A 17,201-nucleotide genomic window follows, 5' to 3' on the forward strand; every position below is an offset into this window, starting at 1 on the left:
ATGAAAAAATAACACCGGAGGTAGAATCTTACCGCTGCCTGCAGTCGGAAGGCGCGTCCCGCTTGCTCCCGAAGAAGTTTCTTCGGCAGTTCGTCAACTTCCGGTAGTTCCATTTGTGATCCGAGGATCATATGGTTGACGAACTGCACCGCCTTCGAAGGGCAGGCGATGGTGACGGCCTCGGTAGGTCCGTCCTCGTCCTCTGCCGCAAATACGGCCCTAGGAGCCTCCGACGGGCGCTCCGTTTGGAAGCGGGCGAGGCCTCCAAGTCCACCATCACCGGCCGTTTGCCGGCGGCTCTTGAAGCGGCAGCATCGGCATCCGGCTGCCTTGTGACTTGACCCTCGGCAGTAGGCCGGGCAGCGGTTTCGAAGCCCAACTGCCGCAGGCGCTCAGAGAAGACCACGTCCTCGGGATCCGTCTCTTGCCGAACGGCAGGGGCCTCGGGCTGCTTCTTCTTCTTCTTCTCGAGGCCCATCATAAGGCGCCGCCTCGAAGATTCGTTCATCTTCTTGGCCTCGGCAGCCTTCCTCGAGTCCGTCACTGGTTAAATGCAACCAATCAATCAGCGTGCATACAAAAAAAAAGGGAGAGATGGAAAACCCAACTAGTATACTTACTCTCGGCAGGGTTGACAAGTCCGGCTCTGATGAGATTGTCGGTGAAGAGGAAACGCGGATACACTCGCTCGGCAGCCGGTACCTTCAGCCTCACCCTGTCGATCTGCCGAATCTGACCTTGTGTAGGAGTCGGCTGCTTGAGTTTGCCTGTCCGAAGAATGAATCAGTAGCGGATATAAAAAAGAATAAAAAGTAAGACAGCCTACCGATCGGCAACTAGGAACCCTACCGGCGGTTTGGAAAGTCGTGGGCACAGGGAACTGCGGGCGTACTCCCGACGGTGATTCCCAATCCCCGGAGAGTAGAACCCGCCGATTCCTCCACGACTTCTGGGAAGTCGGCACCGAGCTGATAAAGTGCCCCCGCTCGGAAGCCTTCAGGCAGTTCGCCTGAACCCAGCCACCATGATCGGCCCTCTTTGACTTGGTGACGCTGTAGAGGTGGGAGAACTGTTCGTAGGAGGGCTCCCCCTCCCCGGCAATCCCAAATGCCGTTATCACCCCCATCAGGGCCACCCAGAAGTTAGGGTTGTATTGGCCCGGGGCGTACCCGATCTGGGCTAGGATCTTCTGGACGGCAGGCTGCAACGGCAACCTGCCCCCTTGCACCAGCATATCGGTGAAGAAGGCGACTTCACCGTCCCCGGGTTCGCTAAGGCATTCCGTAGGGCTCGGAATCCTCATCTTCCCCGAATCTGGAATGAGGTATTCGGCCCTAATCTTTTGGAGCTCCCGTTCGGTGATCTTATTCGGCTCTAAATAGTCGACCCCGAATAGAGCTCTCTTCGGCACGCCCACCGGTATCCTAGACCGCTCCCGGTGGACGATTGTTATCCTCGGCCGAGAGGGACCAGCAATGATCTCATCACGACCAGAGGTAGAAGCCTCCGGCAGGGGATCGGGGGTACCAAATCGGGTACCGTCTTTGAAGACCGCGGCCAGCGGAAGCGGCTGCCCCGTCATCAGCCCCTTGCCGACGCCATGAGCAGGAACGGAGTTCACCTCCTCACCGATAATTCGAACATCGGTGTCCTCTTGCCCCTCGGCATCAAAGCTCACGGCCAAACTAGATGTGTCCCAGCCCGATGATAACTCCTCATCGAAGGCATTGGGCTCACTGCCGAAGGAAGACTCGCTATCGGACATCTACAAAACAGATAAAGGGAAACTAAGGCTCGTGCCACGCTACCCTACCGATACCTAAATCACTACCTATGGTCACTAGACTACCGAAAGAAATCCTATGTTACGATCGGCAAGCCTACGCCATAAGGAGATACAATCAAATAAAAAGAGAGTTGGGAGTACCGAACGGTACCTTACCTTGGGTGTTGTTGGGAGCTTTGATTGCTGATAACTACTTAAGAATCGCCTTGATTGCCGTTCGAACGCTTCGGGAATCTCCTTGATTGCCGATAACTCTTTTGAAAATTGCCTCGATTGCCGTTCACAATCTTCGGTAATCGCCCACATAAAGTTCTCGCGTCACTCTCAAATGCAAAGTGAGCTCTACACCTGGAGCCATCTCTATTTATAGGAAGATGGCTGTAACGGTACGCCTCGGGAAACCAAACGGCTCATAATTGCAGCCGTCAGACGTCGCTTCGCTGGCCACGTGTCGCCCGGTGGATGGAGATGTCAGCTGCACGCCTGGTACAGAAGACGAAGCGTCTCTGCACGCCGGGTGCAGAAGGCAAAGCGTCTCCAGGCGCCGGGCACGGGAAACGAGGCGTCTCTGCCCTCTCCCCTCTGAGCCTTGGCGATCCATTGGATCTCAGAGAAGCCTTCCACAAACGAACTTGCCGAACGGCAGGGCATCTACGAACCCTCAGGGTAGAACCAAATTCCCTTCCGAAGAACCTTCGGAAGAGAACTTGGGGGACTACTGTTTATACCGTATATTAACGACCAATGACCACCTGACACGTGGACAGAATCGACAACTTCACATTACGGGTCCTTCGGCATATCCCCTACCGAATCCTATACATCTTGACACTTTTGACCTAGGACACGTGTCATGCTCTCGACCAGCTCCTACAGTCCCACATCGGAAATATAAACATAATGCACACCTCCCAAGGCCTATATAAGGAGACCCCTATTCCCAAAAGAAGGAGGGAGAACGATCAACGGTACGCTATCGCTTGATCTGTAATCTGACATTTACTAAATCCGTACTTACTGAAGCATCGGAGAGCCTTCGGCCGGTACCGCACCAGTACCCCAAGGTCTTACCGAACGTTCCCTTTTTGCAGGAACCTGATCTTTCGAAGACCAACTCCCTTCCGAAGGCACGATATCACTAAGTTGGGCGAACCACGTGTCAAACCACTTTTTCGCATCAACAGAGTGCATAAAAACACAAAAATTATGAAGATGGCAACATAAATTCATTCGATTTTGGGGTGTCCTCCAAAATAAACACAAACGGTTGTGGCATCACCTTCAACATCTGTACACCTGCACCAGTACTTGTCCTGTGAAGGTATGTATAATGACTGCTTTGTATTTCAATCACATGCACAATTAGCAAAAGGGTCATCCAACTTTGTTTTCCCAAAAGAACGTGCACGGTTGCATAAGTACTCTTTGGGTTCATTACTGGGCCAGGCTAGCCCTAACGGGCTATTTTAAAATTTCGGGCTGGGCATAGATTTCAAAGGATTTAAGTCTGCCCATTAGGCTGGGCTTTTACCTACCTAATGCATCGAGCCACCATGGGCCTAAACAGGCCGAGCTTTTTAAAAAAGAAAAAAATTCTAAGTCTTTTAAATCTTTTTGTTACACTTTTTTTTTGTCAAAAGTGATGGATAAAAAGAACAATAGTATAGATTACTATATAACTAAAGAAAACAAAAATATAAGAGCTAAACTCATTTACTTTTTTTTGGTGAAAGAGGTAAACTCTTTTACTAGACCTAGAACAACAGCCAATATATTTAAAAAATATTATACCTAAAAATAAATCATATGAAAATGTGTTACTTTTATCCCAAACTAGGATTGACATCATGAAAATTAAAGAAAGTTGCGCCATTATAATTAATAAAAGCAAAATAATCTTTCAAATTCTTTATTGAACCATTAGATTTGAACTTGACAAAAAAAAGGGCACTAAAAGATATTGTGTATATTGTTTGTTACAAAATTTTAGACAACATTGAAAAAATTAACTTAATTTACAACATGTGTAAATAAAATAAGAAGTTTATTAGTTTATCATTCATATTACATTATTTTGATTATGTATAAAAGGAGGTTAGAGTGTGCATCAATTAAATCTTAAAAAAGAGGACGAGCCTAGACCAGACCGAGTCGAGCCAAGGAAGAGGGCCTAGATCGGGCCGAGCCACAGACGGGCCTAGACTAGGCCTAGCCACAGATGGGCAATGTTAGAACGGGCCGTGGGCAGTCCGAAGGTTTCAAATCCTAAGCCCAAGCTTTACCCAAGGCCAAGCCGAACATGCCTAATCATCAAGCAGGGCTGAACCTTGGCCCATCGAGCTTCATGCTACCCATTTCGGCCCATTGGCCGTGGGCCAAATGTTGACTCCTAAGTACCTTCCTGGCTTTCCACTAATAATGGGCAAAACTATTTCATCGCAATCATATGAGGCTTCTTTTGTAGCTTTGTGTTATCAAAACTGTACTCAAACAATCTAGATCTTAATAAATTAGAAGAAAATTATTAACACTTACTTTGAGTCAAATCCGAAAAAAACTTAACAACTAGGAGAATCTGACTTGCATAATGATTTCAGAACTCAAAATTCAACTAGAAACCATAAAATCGTAGATCAGAGAATAACAAAAATGCTTGCGAAAATCCTACAGTGTAACATCGATCCTAAAATCAAAAATCAAAACTCGAATTGAACTAAATCGAAGAAATCGCACTCAAACTTAGGTTTCATATATAGAAATCGCACAAGAAAAACAAAGAAAAAATATTCATTTGAACGACTCTATGAAAAGAAGAAAAAAAATAATTTAAACGAGGGCAATTAAAATCGTTGTTGGGCTCTTTTGTCTAACTCTACCATCTTGTGGGTTTTTTCCTCAAAATTTAACCCATTTAGGCAATATGTGGGATTTTTGTCTCTCAATTTCATGCAAAATGATGAAAAAGGAATTTCATATATAAAATATAATTAAATAAATGAAAAATGATTGATTTTGATTTTTTTTCTCCAATTTAAATGAATATATTCATAGTATTGATGGTAGAAATGGGTATATGTACACCAGGCAAACGGGTAGTGTTTGCAATTTTTGTGTTGTGTTTGTGTCAAGCAGTTATTCTTAACACGACCTATTTCACCCGTTAAGAATTTTAAAAAAAAATCAAGAATAAAATAATAAGTATGAAATTAAATGGATGCAAAAGTAAAATCTCATATTCTCCACCAAACAAGCTTTGAAGAAAGTGTAGCAGTGGCACACTTTGTTAGCAATATTTATCCACAATTACAATAGTTTTATACAGTCCTGATCTCTTGGACTCCTGTAGTCCAAGAGATTTATGGTCGGTCACTCACCGTTGGATGTAAATTCAACGGTTGACTTGAATCGGGTAATAATCATTTTATGCCATATTGCATTTATATATATCATTTTGAACCATTGGATTAATATCCAACGGTGGGTGACCACAATCTCTTGGACTCCTGTGGTCCAAGAGATCGGGACTGTAGTTTTATATTAAAATTTACCAAGCAAAGAACCTACTAGTGTAGTGGTTTGGAGTATTTACTCCCTCAGGCACGGTTTTGGGTTCGAGTCCTAGCATCCGTGTTGTGTGTGTGAGTTTAATATGCTATCGCCCCTTTCAATAGAAAAGGTCCTCAAACAAACAAACAAACAAAAACAAAAACAAAAACAATTTTTTTTCTTCACCAAACTAGGTTAGTTGAGGAGTTCAAAACCATGGAGATGCTACAATAAGGGGGGATTTGGGTGAGGGGGCTGAACGAGGTGAACAATTCAATCCCACTATTCAATCATTAAAAAGTTTAAGTCCAATATTTTCTCTCTTATTGGATAATGGGATTAAACCCCCATTTAGGGGTCGACATTTGGCCCGCAGTCTGAGGGCCGAAGTGGTAGTTCTCGACCTGATGGTTAGGCTCGCTTGACCCGACCCGTTCTAAGGTTAAGTAGGTCTTAGGCTTAAGTTTTGAAACTTCTACCCTGCTCTTAACCAGGCCCAACAAGGCCAACGCATGGCTCGAGTAGGCTCGCTTATTGCCTAGTTTTCCCTTTCATTGCCTTATTTCCATTATAAACATTTAAGTAAATGTCTTGTCTTTTTACTTTAATTTATTTTTAGGCTTTTTATTACAAAACATCCGTGAGGTTCATGAAACTATCAGATTACGTCCTTCTTGCCTTTTTGTGTTATTTGTGGTCCTCAAGGTTGATATGTATGCTCACAAATAGTCCTTCCATAAAAAACTTTGTTAGTTTATTGATGTGACATATATGTGGAGCCTATATCCAATAATATAGTGGGATGTATTTAAAATACAATATATATTTTATAAAAATAATTTATATTTTAAAATACAAATTTTCTTTTGAATTTTTCTTTTTTAATTTTTATGAATTTAAAATTTAAAATTATTTTTAGAATATATATTGTATATTAAATACACATGACACTATATTATTGGATATGTGGGCTCTCATGTATGCTTAGAGGTGTCAAACGGGACGAGCCGGCCCAGCCCGTTTAAATGAGGCATGGCATGACACGAACACGAATATTAATGGGCCGTGCTTGGCAAGGCACGAAAACTTAGGCCGGGCCGGAACAAAAAATGAGGTCCAATGGACTGGGCCGACCCAAGGTCCGAGCACGCTTCAAGCACGGAACGAGCCCAAGCACAAGCCCAAGCACGGCCCACTTAACATTTTTTTCTTTCTCAAAAGTCAAAATGCAATAATTTGATATCTAATGTCATTATTTATATGTTTTTTTTAAAAAAAAAAATCATAAATGTATATTTAATGTCTTTCATTTTAGGGAAATTACTTGGGTCCTTAATTAATTAAACATATCAACTACAAATTAATTAAACAACATTGGACTTGATATCTAATCAGTACATATGACATATACGCTTCTCTTAAAATCAAAGCAAAACATTTTTTCACATATAAAATAATAAGTTGTTTAAAGATGAAAAGTTGAAGTGGACTTTGTGGAGTTGGGAACTTTTTTGCCCTTCGCCATTTCATATTGTTTGGATGTTTGATTGATTAATGTTTTCAAATAGTTCATTATTTCTTGCCTCTAATTATATTTTTAATGTTTATAATTTGAATTATCTAGTGGAAAAAAAGATCAAGTGAAAAAAAATTCAAATTAAATGGATTGATTCTTGGGCCCGAGTATGGCACGAGCGCGAGTAAGGGCACGACATGAGCCCGGCCCGACCCGTTTCAATATGGACATGGGCTTTGGCCCGGGCCAAGATCAATGATTTTACTAAATGGGCCGACACGACACAGCCCGATAAATTAAATGGGTCGACTCGGCCCGACACGAAAATGTTAAAAGCACGAGTTTAAATGGGATGGGCCGGCCCGGCACGGCCCGTGCATGCCACATCAACAATTAACGAAGTTTTTTACGAAACTTGACGGTAGAGACTATTTGTAAGCACGCAATTCGACTTGAAAAATAAAAAAAGCCCATAAAACCCAACCCGAGCCCAACTCAAACCCAAATATTTCGGGCCAAGCTGGCCCAACGACGAACCCTATCCTCATCGTAGCATTTCTGCCAAACCGGCGGTCACAATAATAAAGCCCAATCCGGATTCATCGGGCTGCACAAGCTAAGTTCAACTCAATGCCATTTCTAACTCGACTTTTAATATACTTGGACGGGTTCGGATTCAACCGTCTCGAGCGCGCCGCTCTCAGTCTGAGTCTCTCTTCTCACCCTCTTGCCTCTCTGTTTCTCTGTTGCTAACTCTTTTTTCTGTGTCAACTGAAACTATTTGTTTCTCATAGTCATAGCAGAGACCCCATACCAAAACACCAATCTTGTGAGTATTGTATTTACAGATGCCTTCTTCAAAGGGAAAGAAGCATTCAAAGACACAATCAAGGTTGTCGAATTCTGACAACTTTTCTTCACCTGTGTCACTTGATTTTGAAGCTACTGAAGAGATTCTTGCAAGCTCTCTTGAACTAGCTTCGGTTAAATACCCATCTCTGATTGGGAACTCTGCTTTCATTGGCCGAGTCACTGATGTTCAGGACGACCCCAAAAGCTGTAAAATTTGGCTTTCAGAGCCTTCCATGGTTGCCTCTTCCTTCATTCCTGGATCCATTGTGTCGGTAAATTTCCACTTTTTCATGTTGTAAAAAAATCCAAAGTTTGTTTCTTGTTTTGTTGTTGGTTTAACTGTGTCATGTTTTTGCCCTCATTGGATTGATAGGTGTCTATTCCTCGTTTGAAGAGTAGATTTTCAGATGGATTTCCTCTCAGCTCATTAGCAGATGAATGTGCTAGACGTTTTGGGGTTGATTCTTGTGGGCAGTTAACTAATGACGCAGGGAACTACTTTGCTCTTGCAACTATTTTTCCGTCGTCTAAGGTTTGAATGGCAACTGGGTTACTTTTTTTGCACCCTTTATTTGATATGGCAATTGTGACAAATGGTTTTTCTAAGAACAAAAAAAAGGCTCAGCAGATGAATTACTATGCAATAAAACATAAAACATGTGGCATTAGCGTGCGTCTAAACTCTAAACAGTAAATACGCATTCTCCAGTACTGGGTGACTACTAATATCCCAAAGGATGTTCCATATATGAACTTGTTTTTGTAAAAGGAAGAGGTCCTAACTTCACTTCTTTACTGTTTGAACTGTATTGTTGAATATTGAAATGGCATCCTGTGATCAGATCAAAAAATCTAATTATCGAATTCGTTGTGTGCAATTTGTTATGGAAACCTTGTTGATTAAATAAATACGTTTTTTTTAATTGCCTTAGGCACTTTGGAGTTTGGATTTCCAATGGTGATTCATTCGAATAAATTATTGCGTTACAACATTTGGGTTCTGCATTTTATTTATTTTTATTCATGTCTTTATCTCAGGTTATAAAGAACGGAGTGCGATTGTCTTCACATCTTTCAAATACAATGGGTTGTCCTCCATCAGGCAGGGTCATATTCATCCACTCTGTACAAAATCAATCCCAAGCTGGTCTTGTATGTGATACAAGAAAAGCACGTAGCACGAAAGTTAATTGCCTCTCAGTTTACGACTGCAAGGAGTTAGTTTTGCAGCTTCTTCATTCTAACAATAGATTAATTATGAACAATACCTCTGCGAATTTTTCTTATGAAAAATCTTACTGTCATTCTGAAAATGGAATGCTTGCATCCCCAAAGACACCATTGAATCAATCAAAGCTTAGTGTTTCTGATACCAGTCCAGTAACTTCACCACGGCGTGGGGAGTCAGTAGGAAATGTAACCATTCCCAATGAGTCATCTGTTGATTCTTTTGATATTGAAGAGGTTTTAGGGGATGACAGTACAAAAAGACTTCTGCAGACATGTGCTACAACATGGTTGTATTCTCGCTGTCTACTTATTGGAAATTTTGTGACTATCCCAATGCTTTCACAGCTTTGTTTACTCCGAGTGATTGGTGCTAAAACTTTGTCAAAGAATAATGCTAATCATGATTTGCTAAATGAGGCTTCTGAACTAATGGGTGGTGAAAATGATGCTTTTCTAGTGAAGCGAGAAACCAAAGTCTGTTTTCATTTGTCATCAAACCCAGCATCTGAAACTCCGCAGAGAAGCAATCTGTCTAGTGTGGAATGTAATGATTCTATAGCTGATACAGGAGATAATATTTCAAGATTGGCCGGTCTTTCTAAAGAATATGAAATTTTGAAGGACATCATAATTTCATCCTCTATGGACATTTTACCAAGGTACGTCGTATGAAACATTATTGTTTCTTAATAGTGTACCCGAAAGATACTAAACTTCGGGCTTTCCGCAATCATCTTTTGGTTAAATCCTACAACTTCTGATTGTGGTACGAATATTCATTTGATATAAAGGCCATTAACATGTAAGGTATAAGCTGTATGGTTAATTATAAGATTATACTACTAATTACTTAGTGGTGTGCTCCCCCATTCATGAAAAAGATACATTTTTTAAGTTAGATGACTTGTCAATCTAAATGGAATTTTTCAATTACAAATGATGAAACATATAGAATTACCAAATAATAAGGCATTACAATATCGTCTGATGCATACATTAAATGATTTGTCTACAGGAAATACAGCTGATCTTTGGAACAAAAAAAATATATATATATATTGTAATTCTTGTCTTCCAGGATCAAACCAATTAACATGTTCACTTGGCGGTGGAAACATATGGTTTTGATGTGTTCATAAGTTGTGGCCATTCTTTTCTTACAGTAATTCATGCATATATTTTTTTTAATTAGTTTTGGTTTAAAACCTACAAAGGGAGTGCTTCTTCATGGTCCTCCTGGTACGGGAAAGACTTCGTTGGCTCGACTATGTGCCCGTGATTCTGGCGTCAATTTTTTCTCTGTCAATGGACCTGAAGTTGTGAGCCAATACCATGGAGAAAGTGAGCAAGCTTTGCATGAAGTTTTTGATTCAGCTAGCCAAGCTGCGCCTTCTGTGGTTAGTTTTCTTCTCTGTTTCAATTTTCTTGCCTTTTGTTTGAAGGTTTCATTTTCTGGTTAGAACTTGGATGCATGTGGTGGTAAAGGCAAATATACAATTGTGTACTCCATTCAACAGGCAATACTGTTTTAATCCTTTTCATGTGCACTATTGATACTGGCCCGGGCCTTTAGTCATTGTGAACCCTGATGTGATTTATGTAGATAGCTCATTAAAAGTCTCAAATAAACATGGCACAGGGTTTCCTAGGAATTTGGAAATTGTCAGAGTTTACAGAAATCTTGAAATGAAGATTGTTAATCAATTGTGTGAAGTAAAAATTCTGGAGACTTGTACATAGGGAATTGACTATGCTGAAAATTGCATTAACTTGGGGTCCTTTTTGTGGGATGTAGTGAAGACTACATTGATTAATTTTGTATATCCAAACCTAACACCCCCTTGCATACTCTCTAGGTGCAAAATTGCCTAATAAAAACTGAATCAAATCCCGCCTTATGCTTTGAAAATATAACTAAACACTGGAAAAGATGCTGTCCTAGAATTATACCAAAGAACTTACAGCAAACAAGGGCTTGATTTATATTTAAAAAAACTATCATAAAAACTTAACTTTGAGGAAGTTTGATAAAATACGTACCAAAAGGAATTTTTGAATTTACAAGGTTTTAATTAATAAGCAATGTATGCAAGTAAAGGCCCTTTTGGGGGCTTAAAGACAGAACTAAAATGTTAACATTATTAGTCAACACTACAAGGTTAACTTTATAGTTAATACTGCAATGTTAACATTATTAGTTGGCAATAAAATGTTGACAGTTAAACTGTGTCATTTTAAAAGAGTGAATGTATATTTGTGGAACGTGGTTTAATTAATTTGATTATATTACCAAGCTATTGCCTTTGAGAGACTAGTTGATTCAGTATCACACATCTATACTTCATTTTCTCTAATGGATTCTGTCCACAGTTACTCATTGATGAGCTTGATGCTATTGCACCTGCAAGGAAAGATGGAGGTGAAGCGCTATCTGAAAGAATAGTTAGTACACTGTCAAAGTTGATAGATGGGGACGGGGTACATAGAACTGGATTACTTGTAATATGTGCTACCAACAGGCTTGATAGCATTGATCCTGCACTCAGACGAACCGGAAGACTTGACAAGGAAATTGAAATAGGTAATATGAAGTTTTTCGTAGTACTTATTTTTTAGTTATATCCAAAACCTTTCTGAGTAGTTTCAGAGTTACACTTGCAGGAAAAAAAAAAAAAAAAGGTATCAATCTAATATGTTGGTCCGTTAGAGGTTTGACAAACTGAGGGGAATTGTGGTAGCTTTCATACTTATTATAGGTGCAGGTGCAGAGATAATAATTAGCCTAGTTTAAAATTTTATTTTATTTTTGTCAGAAGGCTAGTTTAATTTGCATATTCTTTGTTTATTTATTTAGAAACTTTTGGTTTTTATTTTATTTTAATGTTTTCATGTCCTTATCTTTGGGGTATTTTGGCTATACATTTGTTATAAGTGTACTGAGTAATATCCCTGTGTTTCGAAAAGTACTTGAATAAAGATTGTTCTGTTACACTATCAATGTATTTATAATGGTAGGCAGAGCTTGTTTTCCCTTTTCAGATATGTCAATAATATCTTTCCTTTGAAAATTGACATTCAGGTGTGCCATCTCCCAACCAACGTTTGGAGATACTTAATGTTCTTGTCAGTGCCATGGAGCACTCTCTTTCAGATGAGCAAGTCCAACATCTTGCCATTGCTACACATGGTTTCGTAGGAGCTGATCTAGCTGCCCTTTGTAACGAGGCAGGCTTCAATTGTCTTAAGCGATATGTCAAATATAAATACTCTCATGATTATTTGCACCAAATATCTATTTCTCAGGAAGGTATTTCTAATGGTCTAATACTATCTCTTTGCTCAAAAGATACAACACGCGTATCAAGGGATTACTCAGATTCCACATCTTCATCTATTTCACATTTGGATTTGGATTTTTCTTCAGAGATATCTGTGCATGTGAAGGGAACAAATGCAAATGGTGATAATTTCCTGAATGGCATAGAAGAAGAATGTGTCTTACAAGTGGCTTTTGAAGATTTTGAAAAGGCCAGGATGAGAGTGGGGCCTAGTGCCATGCGAGAGGTAGGGTCAATACTTCCACGTTTACAGGCAGACATTTTTGTTTAGTCTATGTTGTGTACCAAAGTTCCATTATCCCTAAACTAGTTTAATTAAAGTTAAGGTTCCACTTTCTCTTTATGGACTCATCAAACAATGGACAAGCACAGACCAAATGGCCAGCTATTTGAGTCCAACTGCTCTTACAGAAACTACAAGACATTAGGAGTTATTTATTTTTTCTCGCATTGGATTGACAGTTCCAAGAGAGTACTTTTCTGAGTTCAAAATGTGAACTTTTCAGTGGTTTGATTATTTAATCATATCATGCGCCATGCTTTGGACTAACCATGTCATGATGATACCAGTGGCCACTGGTATCATAAATTATGTTGCCCTTTAGACTGTCACTTGATAGGAAACTTTTCTATCAGCAGATATGAAGGAATGTTCTCTCTGATATAAGTACTCTGACTCTTAATTTGTTGCTTTAAACTTCTAGGTAAAACTTGAGATTCCGAAGGTTAATTGGGAAGATGTTGGTGGTCAAAGGGAGGTCAAAAATCAGTTAATGGAAGCTGTAATATGGCCTCAAAAACACCAGGATGCATTCAAACAGATAGGGATTCGACCCCCAACAGGGGTTCTGATGTTTGGTCCTCCTGGATGCAGCAAAACCCTCATGGCTCGTGCTGTAGCTTCTGAAGCACGGCTGAATTTCCTTGCTGTGAAGGGTCCAGAACTTTTTAGCAAATGGGTTGGTGAATCTGAGAAGGCTGTGAAATCCCTATTTGCAAAGGCAAGGGCTAATGCCCCAGCAATCATATTCTTTGATGAAATTGACAGTCTTGCTGCTATTCGTGGGAAGGAAAGTGATGGAGTTTCAGTTTCAGATAGGGTTATGAGTGAGCTGCTTGTTGAATTGGATGGTTAGTAACAGTTCTAAATTATTGGATCCACAGTAGCTTTTTCTCGTAGCTTATTTTTGTAAGGCTTCTTCTTAAACAATATGTAGGTTCTTTATTAGCCAGGATGCTCACTTAAAGCAATAATTTTTTTTTTGCTATTGTATCTTTGACTTGATCAATACTGTTAAAATTAGGTTTGCATGCAAGAGTTGATGTTACTGTGATTGCTGCTACAAATAGGCCAGACAAGATCGATGGTGCCCTTCTAAGACCAGGTGCGACATCTCACACGCACACACACACACTCTCTTTCTCTCTCTCTCTCTCTCTCTCTCTCTCTCTCTCTCTCTCTCTCTCTCTCAAACACACACACATACACATTTTCTGTACTCACCTTCACATTCACCCATCTCATGAAAAACAACCGTTTCCCGTAACATGTTAAACACAAGGTGGTTGAGTTTTCTACAAGCTTCTTTCTATACCTCCACAAACTTTTCAAACATTCCTAAGAATATATTTCTTTTGAACAGGACGCTTTGACCGGCTGCTATATGTGGGACCTCCAAATGAACCCGATCGGGAAGAGATATTTCGTATTCATCTACGCAAGATTCCGTGCTGTTCTGATGTCAACATATATGAACTTGCTCATCTTTCAGAAGGCTGCACTGGCGCTGATATATCGTTAATTTGCAAAGAAGCAGCTGTTGCAGCTTTGGAGGTTAGATGGTTCCTAATTTTGTTGCATGAGTGTTTCTTTTCTTAATCTGATTATTTCTTGATTATTTCTTCTATCAGGAGAGCCTTGATGCCTCAGAAGTAAAGATGCAACATTTAAAGACTGCAATTGAACAAGTGAAGCCGACAGAAACTCAGCTTTATCAAGAGCTATCAGAAAAATTTCAGAGACTTGTTATGTCTAGCACAAACGAGAACTAAGCTATCTGGAGTTCTCTAGTGGATTTCCATAATGGTAAGCCTTTCCTCTCTGTCTTACTCCATATTTTTTAAAACTGCTTGTTATTTTGGTGGATATGCTGTAAGTCAATAAATATACTCTATAACCTGTCGGTGTTATACTTATTGCACTTAAGCAACCCTGTTAAAGTTGTTTTTGAAATTTTAATCAGCCTGCAATAGGGCTATTCTTTTTGGATGCTTTTGAAGTATTGTGTGATTCTAGATTCTACTAAATGGTCCTGTATACTGTGGTCGACCATAGGAAATGATCTATTTTCAAATTTACCTTTTGTAGATTGTGAGCTATGTATGTAACAAGATAAAAATTCCAGTAATGACAGGTCCTTGGGGAATAAAATCACTCTGATGTTTAAAATACTCACCATTCTGTATCCATTACATCCTGATAGAGTGGACTGCAGTACTACTGATACAGAATTAGGTAGTCAGATTGACAGGCCTGTGAGGATTGTCCTGTGAGGATTGTTTGAGAAGTTGATTAAAACAATAATTGAAGTTATCCTTTTCAAGTTTTGTTACTTCTAGGTTGTTTAGCCTTCATAGTTTCCTCAAAATTAATTATCAGCCAGTATCAGCACAACACTTTCTTGAAATATGAATATTCGCTCCAATTAAGACATGTCTTGACTTGTATAGAATTGAAAGATCTTTGTCTATATGGAGAACTTGCTTTGTATGTTTACATTATCAATTTAGAGTAAATATATATTTTAACCAGAAATTTAATTCTAGCATCTATTTCCACAGTGCAATATCTAAAATCAATATCATATGATTTTGTTGACTTGTGATATATGCAGCACAAGTTTGCTATATATTAAGAGATATTCTCATATACATTTGTAATAAGTGAGTTTGATTTTCGGCAGTGGGATTGTTGAAACACAATTACCAGTAGTAATTATCTGTAGCAAGGATTTCGAATCATGACATTTTGACGTGATATTTTTCTCAAACGTCGGCAATACTGAAACTGTAAGCGATCTTGAAATTTTCATTCATGGGTTTTGGTGTTTTTATATAGGACTAACCAAATGATCACAAAATCCGGGATGGACAAGTTAGTTTAATGCTAATCCAAGGTGGAATTGTTAAGAAGTTCTGTTTAGTAAAGAACGATTGCAGAATTTCCACTTTTCACAACTTTGCACACTATAGGAGTCATGTCCATAGATGATGTCTTAGGCCTTGGTGTCTGCTGTATGTTTCTCTACATCCAGTATCAACATGAAATTTGGACACGTGAAATGGCTACGATATGTCATGGCATGATCTCGTACAGGTTACAGAAGGCCTTGCAGTTTTAGGATTTGCCTAAAATATATGCGCCCTAAAATCTTTTATGTAGATTTTGCTCATCTGTATGTGTACATACATATATCTCTTTATTGTGAAATCAACTGGCTGAATGTTTTTTCTTTACAATGTTGAAGCAGGTATAAAAGCTATGAGAGTTGTTTATTCCTTTTGTCTCTCAGGGGAGGGTGAAGCCTTGGAGATTCCTCTTCCTCCTCAAGTTCAGTACCAGAACCACATTGGAAAGATACATATAGCCCTAGCCTAGATACATGCAAATGATTATATGATTTTGTGGAAGTTTGAAGTATGGTCACAAAAATTGCTTATGTTTATATTTAAGACTCTTTCTTCTTTTGGGTCCACCATTCTTGCATCCTATTCTAGGGCTGCATGTGTTTGTGTACAAAAACACATGTAGCTCCATCACCATGACATCACTTGCCAAAGAATCTCCAAACAACGAAAAATAAAAAAAATAAAAAAAAGAGTGCATAAAAACATATTGATAGGATCACCATATCAAAACCTTTTCTACATATGACACAGAAATTATAAAGTGACTGCTTTGTATTTCACTCACATGCTCAGTTATCAAAAGGGTCATCCAACTACGTTTTCCCAGAAGAACATGCATGTTTGCTTATGGTGAACAAAACAAGAAAAATGAGAAAAATGAGTAGAAAAATAATAACAAAACCGAACCTAGCAAAACAAAACAGAAGGGTCATGATCATGAAACAAAATTAGGTACACACGAATCATCAAAATCTATGTCGACCTCTAACTCATACGACGAGCCCTAGTGATGGGGGTGAACTGTAAACTTAGACAACCAATATTTGAATTTTCGCAAGTTCTGATACACACAGAGATCGGTTTCTTTTACAAAAATAACCTGTGTCCTCACCTCATAGAAAGGTACTTCTCTATCACACGATTGAGTACGCAACACAATTATAACAAGGAAAATATAATATAATCATATGGGTTGTTGCAGAAAGGGGTCACTTTCCACAAATCAAACTCCAGATAAGTAACTTAGCCAATCTGGCCACAATTTGTTGAAAAGAAAACCTGATCTGTCTCCAAGTAATTAACAACTCAGAGGCGTGGCACTTATTTGACATCATGTATAAAATAAAACAACCAGAGGAAGAAGAAATGAGAGATTGATCGCATGACATTACACCTCACCAAACTTCTGAAACATGCATGAAATGGACAAGTCCGCTTCTTTCTCGTGCTTGTATTGTTAGTGTCCAATAAGATTTGGTTGAAGTTTCAATTATTGTGATCATGACTGCTTTCTACAGTTTGCACTAATCATGTGTGTCTATATATTGACAAGAAAAAAAAAAATCAGAAGAAAAAGGGCACCTTTTACTCGAGAATCATGTGAGGAGTGAGAAATGATATGTAATAATATCTACAACAGTAATGAAAGCATGACCATGACATAACTTATTGGAAGTGATTGTTTTGAAAAAGATTCATAAATAGTGATCAAATCTGATTGTGGACTTTTGAATTTAATTATGTG

At 39.3% G+C, this 17,201-nt stretch overlaps 1 protein-coding gene across 5 annotated transcripts; it reads left to right on the forward strand.

Annotated features, from left to right (window-relative positions):
- Positions 1-7,531: 7,531 nt before the first annotated feature.
- On the forward strand, positions 7,532-16,023 carry LOC117623244 (calmodulin-interacting protein 111). 5 transcript variants are annotated; one of them, XR_004585104.1, is made up of 12 exons: positions 7,532-7,972; positions 8,074-8,232; positions 8,739-9,589; positions 10,123-10,327; positions 11,301-11,511; positions 12,010-12,494; positions 12,973-13,399; positions 13,573-13,653; positions 13,912-14,102; positions 14,180-14,354; positions 15,232-15,337; positions 15,796-16,023. XR_004585104.1 is itself a non-coding variant. In XM_034354152.1 (12 exons), exons 1-11 carry the CDS (start codon positions 7,697-7,699, stop codon positions 14,318-14,320), a joined length of 2,910 nt encoding a protein of 969 aa, XP_034210043.1. In that variant the 5' UTR covers positions 7,532-7,696; the 3' UTR covers positions 14,321-14,354; positions 15,799-16,023. The 5 variants fall into 5 exon arrangements, 3 of the variants coding, with proteins under 3 accessions (XP_034210043.1, XP_034210042.1, XP_034210041.1); XR_004585103.1 differs by having other exon boundaries at positions 15,799-16,023; XM_034354152.1 differs by lacking the exon at positions 15,232-15,337 and having other exon boundaries at positions 12,010-12,237; positions 12,355-12,494; positions 15,799-16,023.
- The last annotated feature ends 1,178 nt before the right edge of the window (positions 16,024-17,201 follow it).

The sequence above is a fragment of the Prunus dulcis genome, chromosome 3, assembly GCF_902201215.1.
Source record: "Prunus dulcis chromosome 3, ALMONDv2, whole genome shotgun sequence".
Taxonomy (NCBI): domain Eukaryota; kingdom Viridiplantae; phylum Streptophyta; class Magnoliopsida; order Rosales; family Rosaceae; genus Prunus; species Prunus dulcis.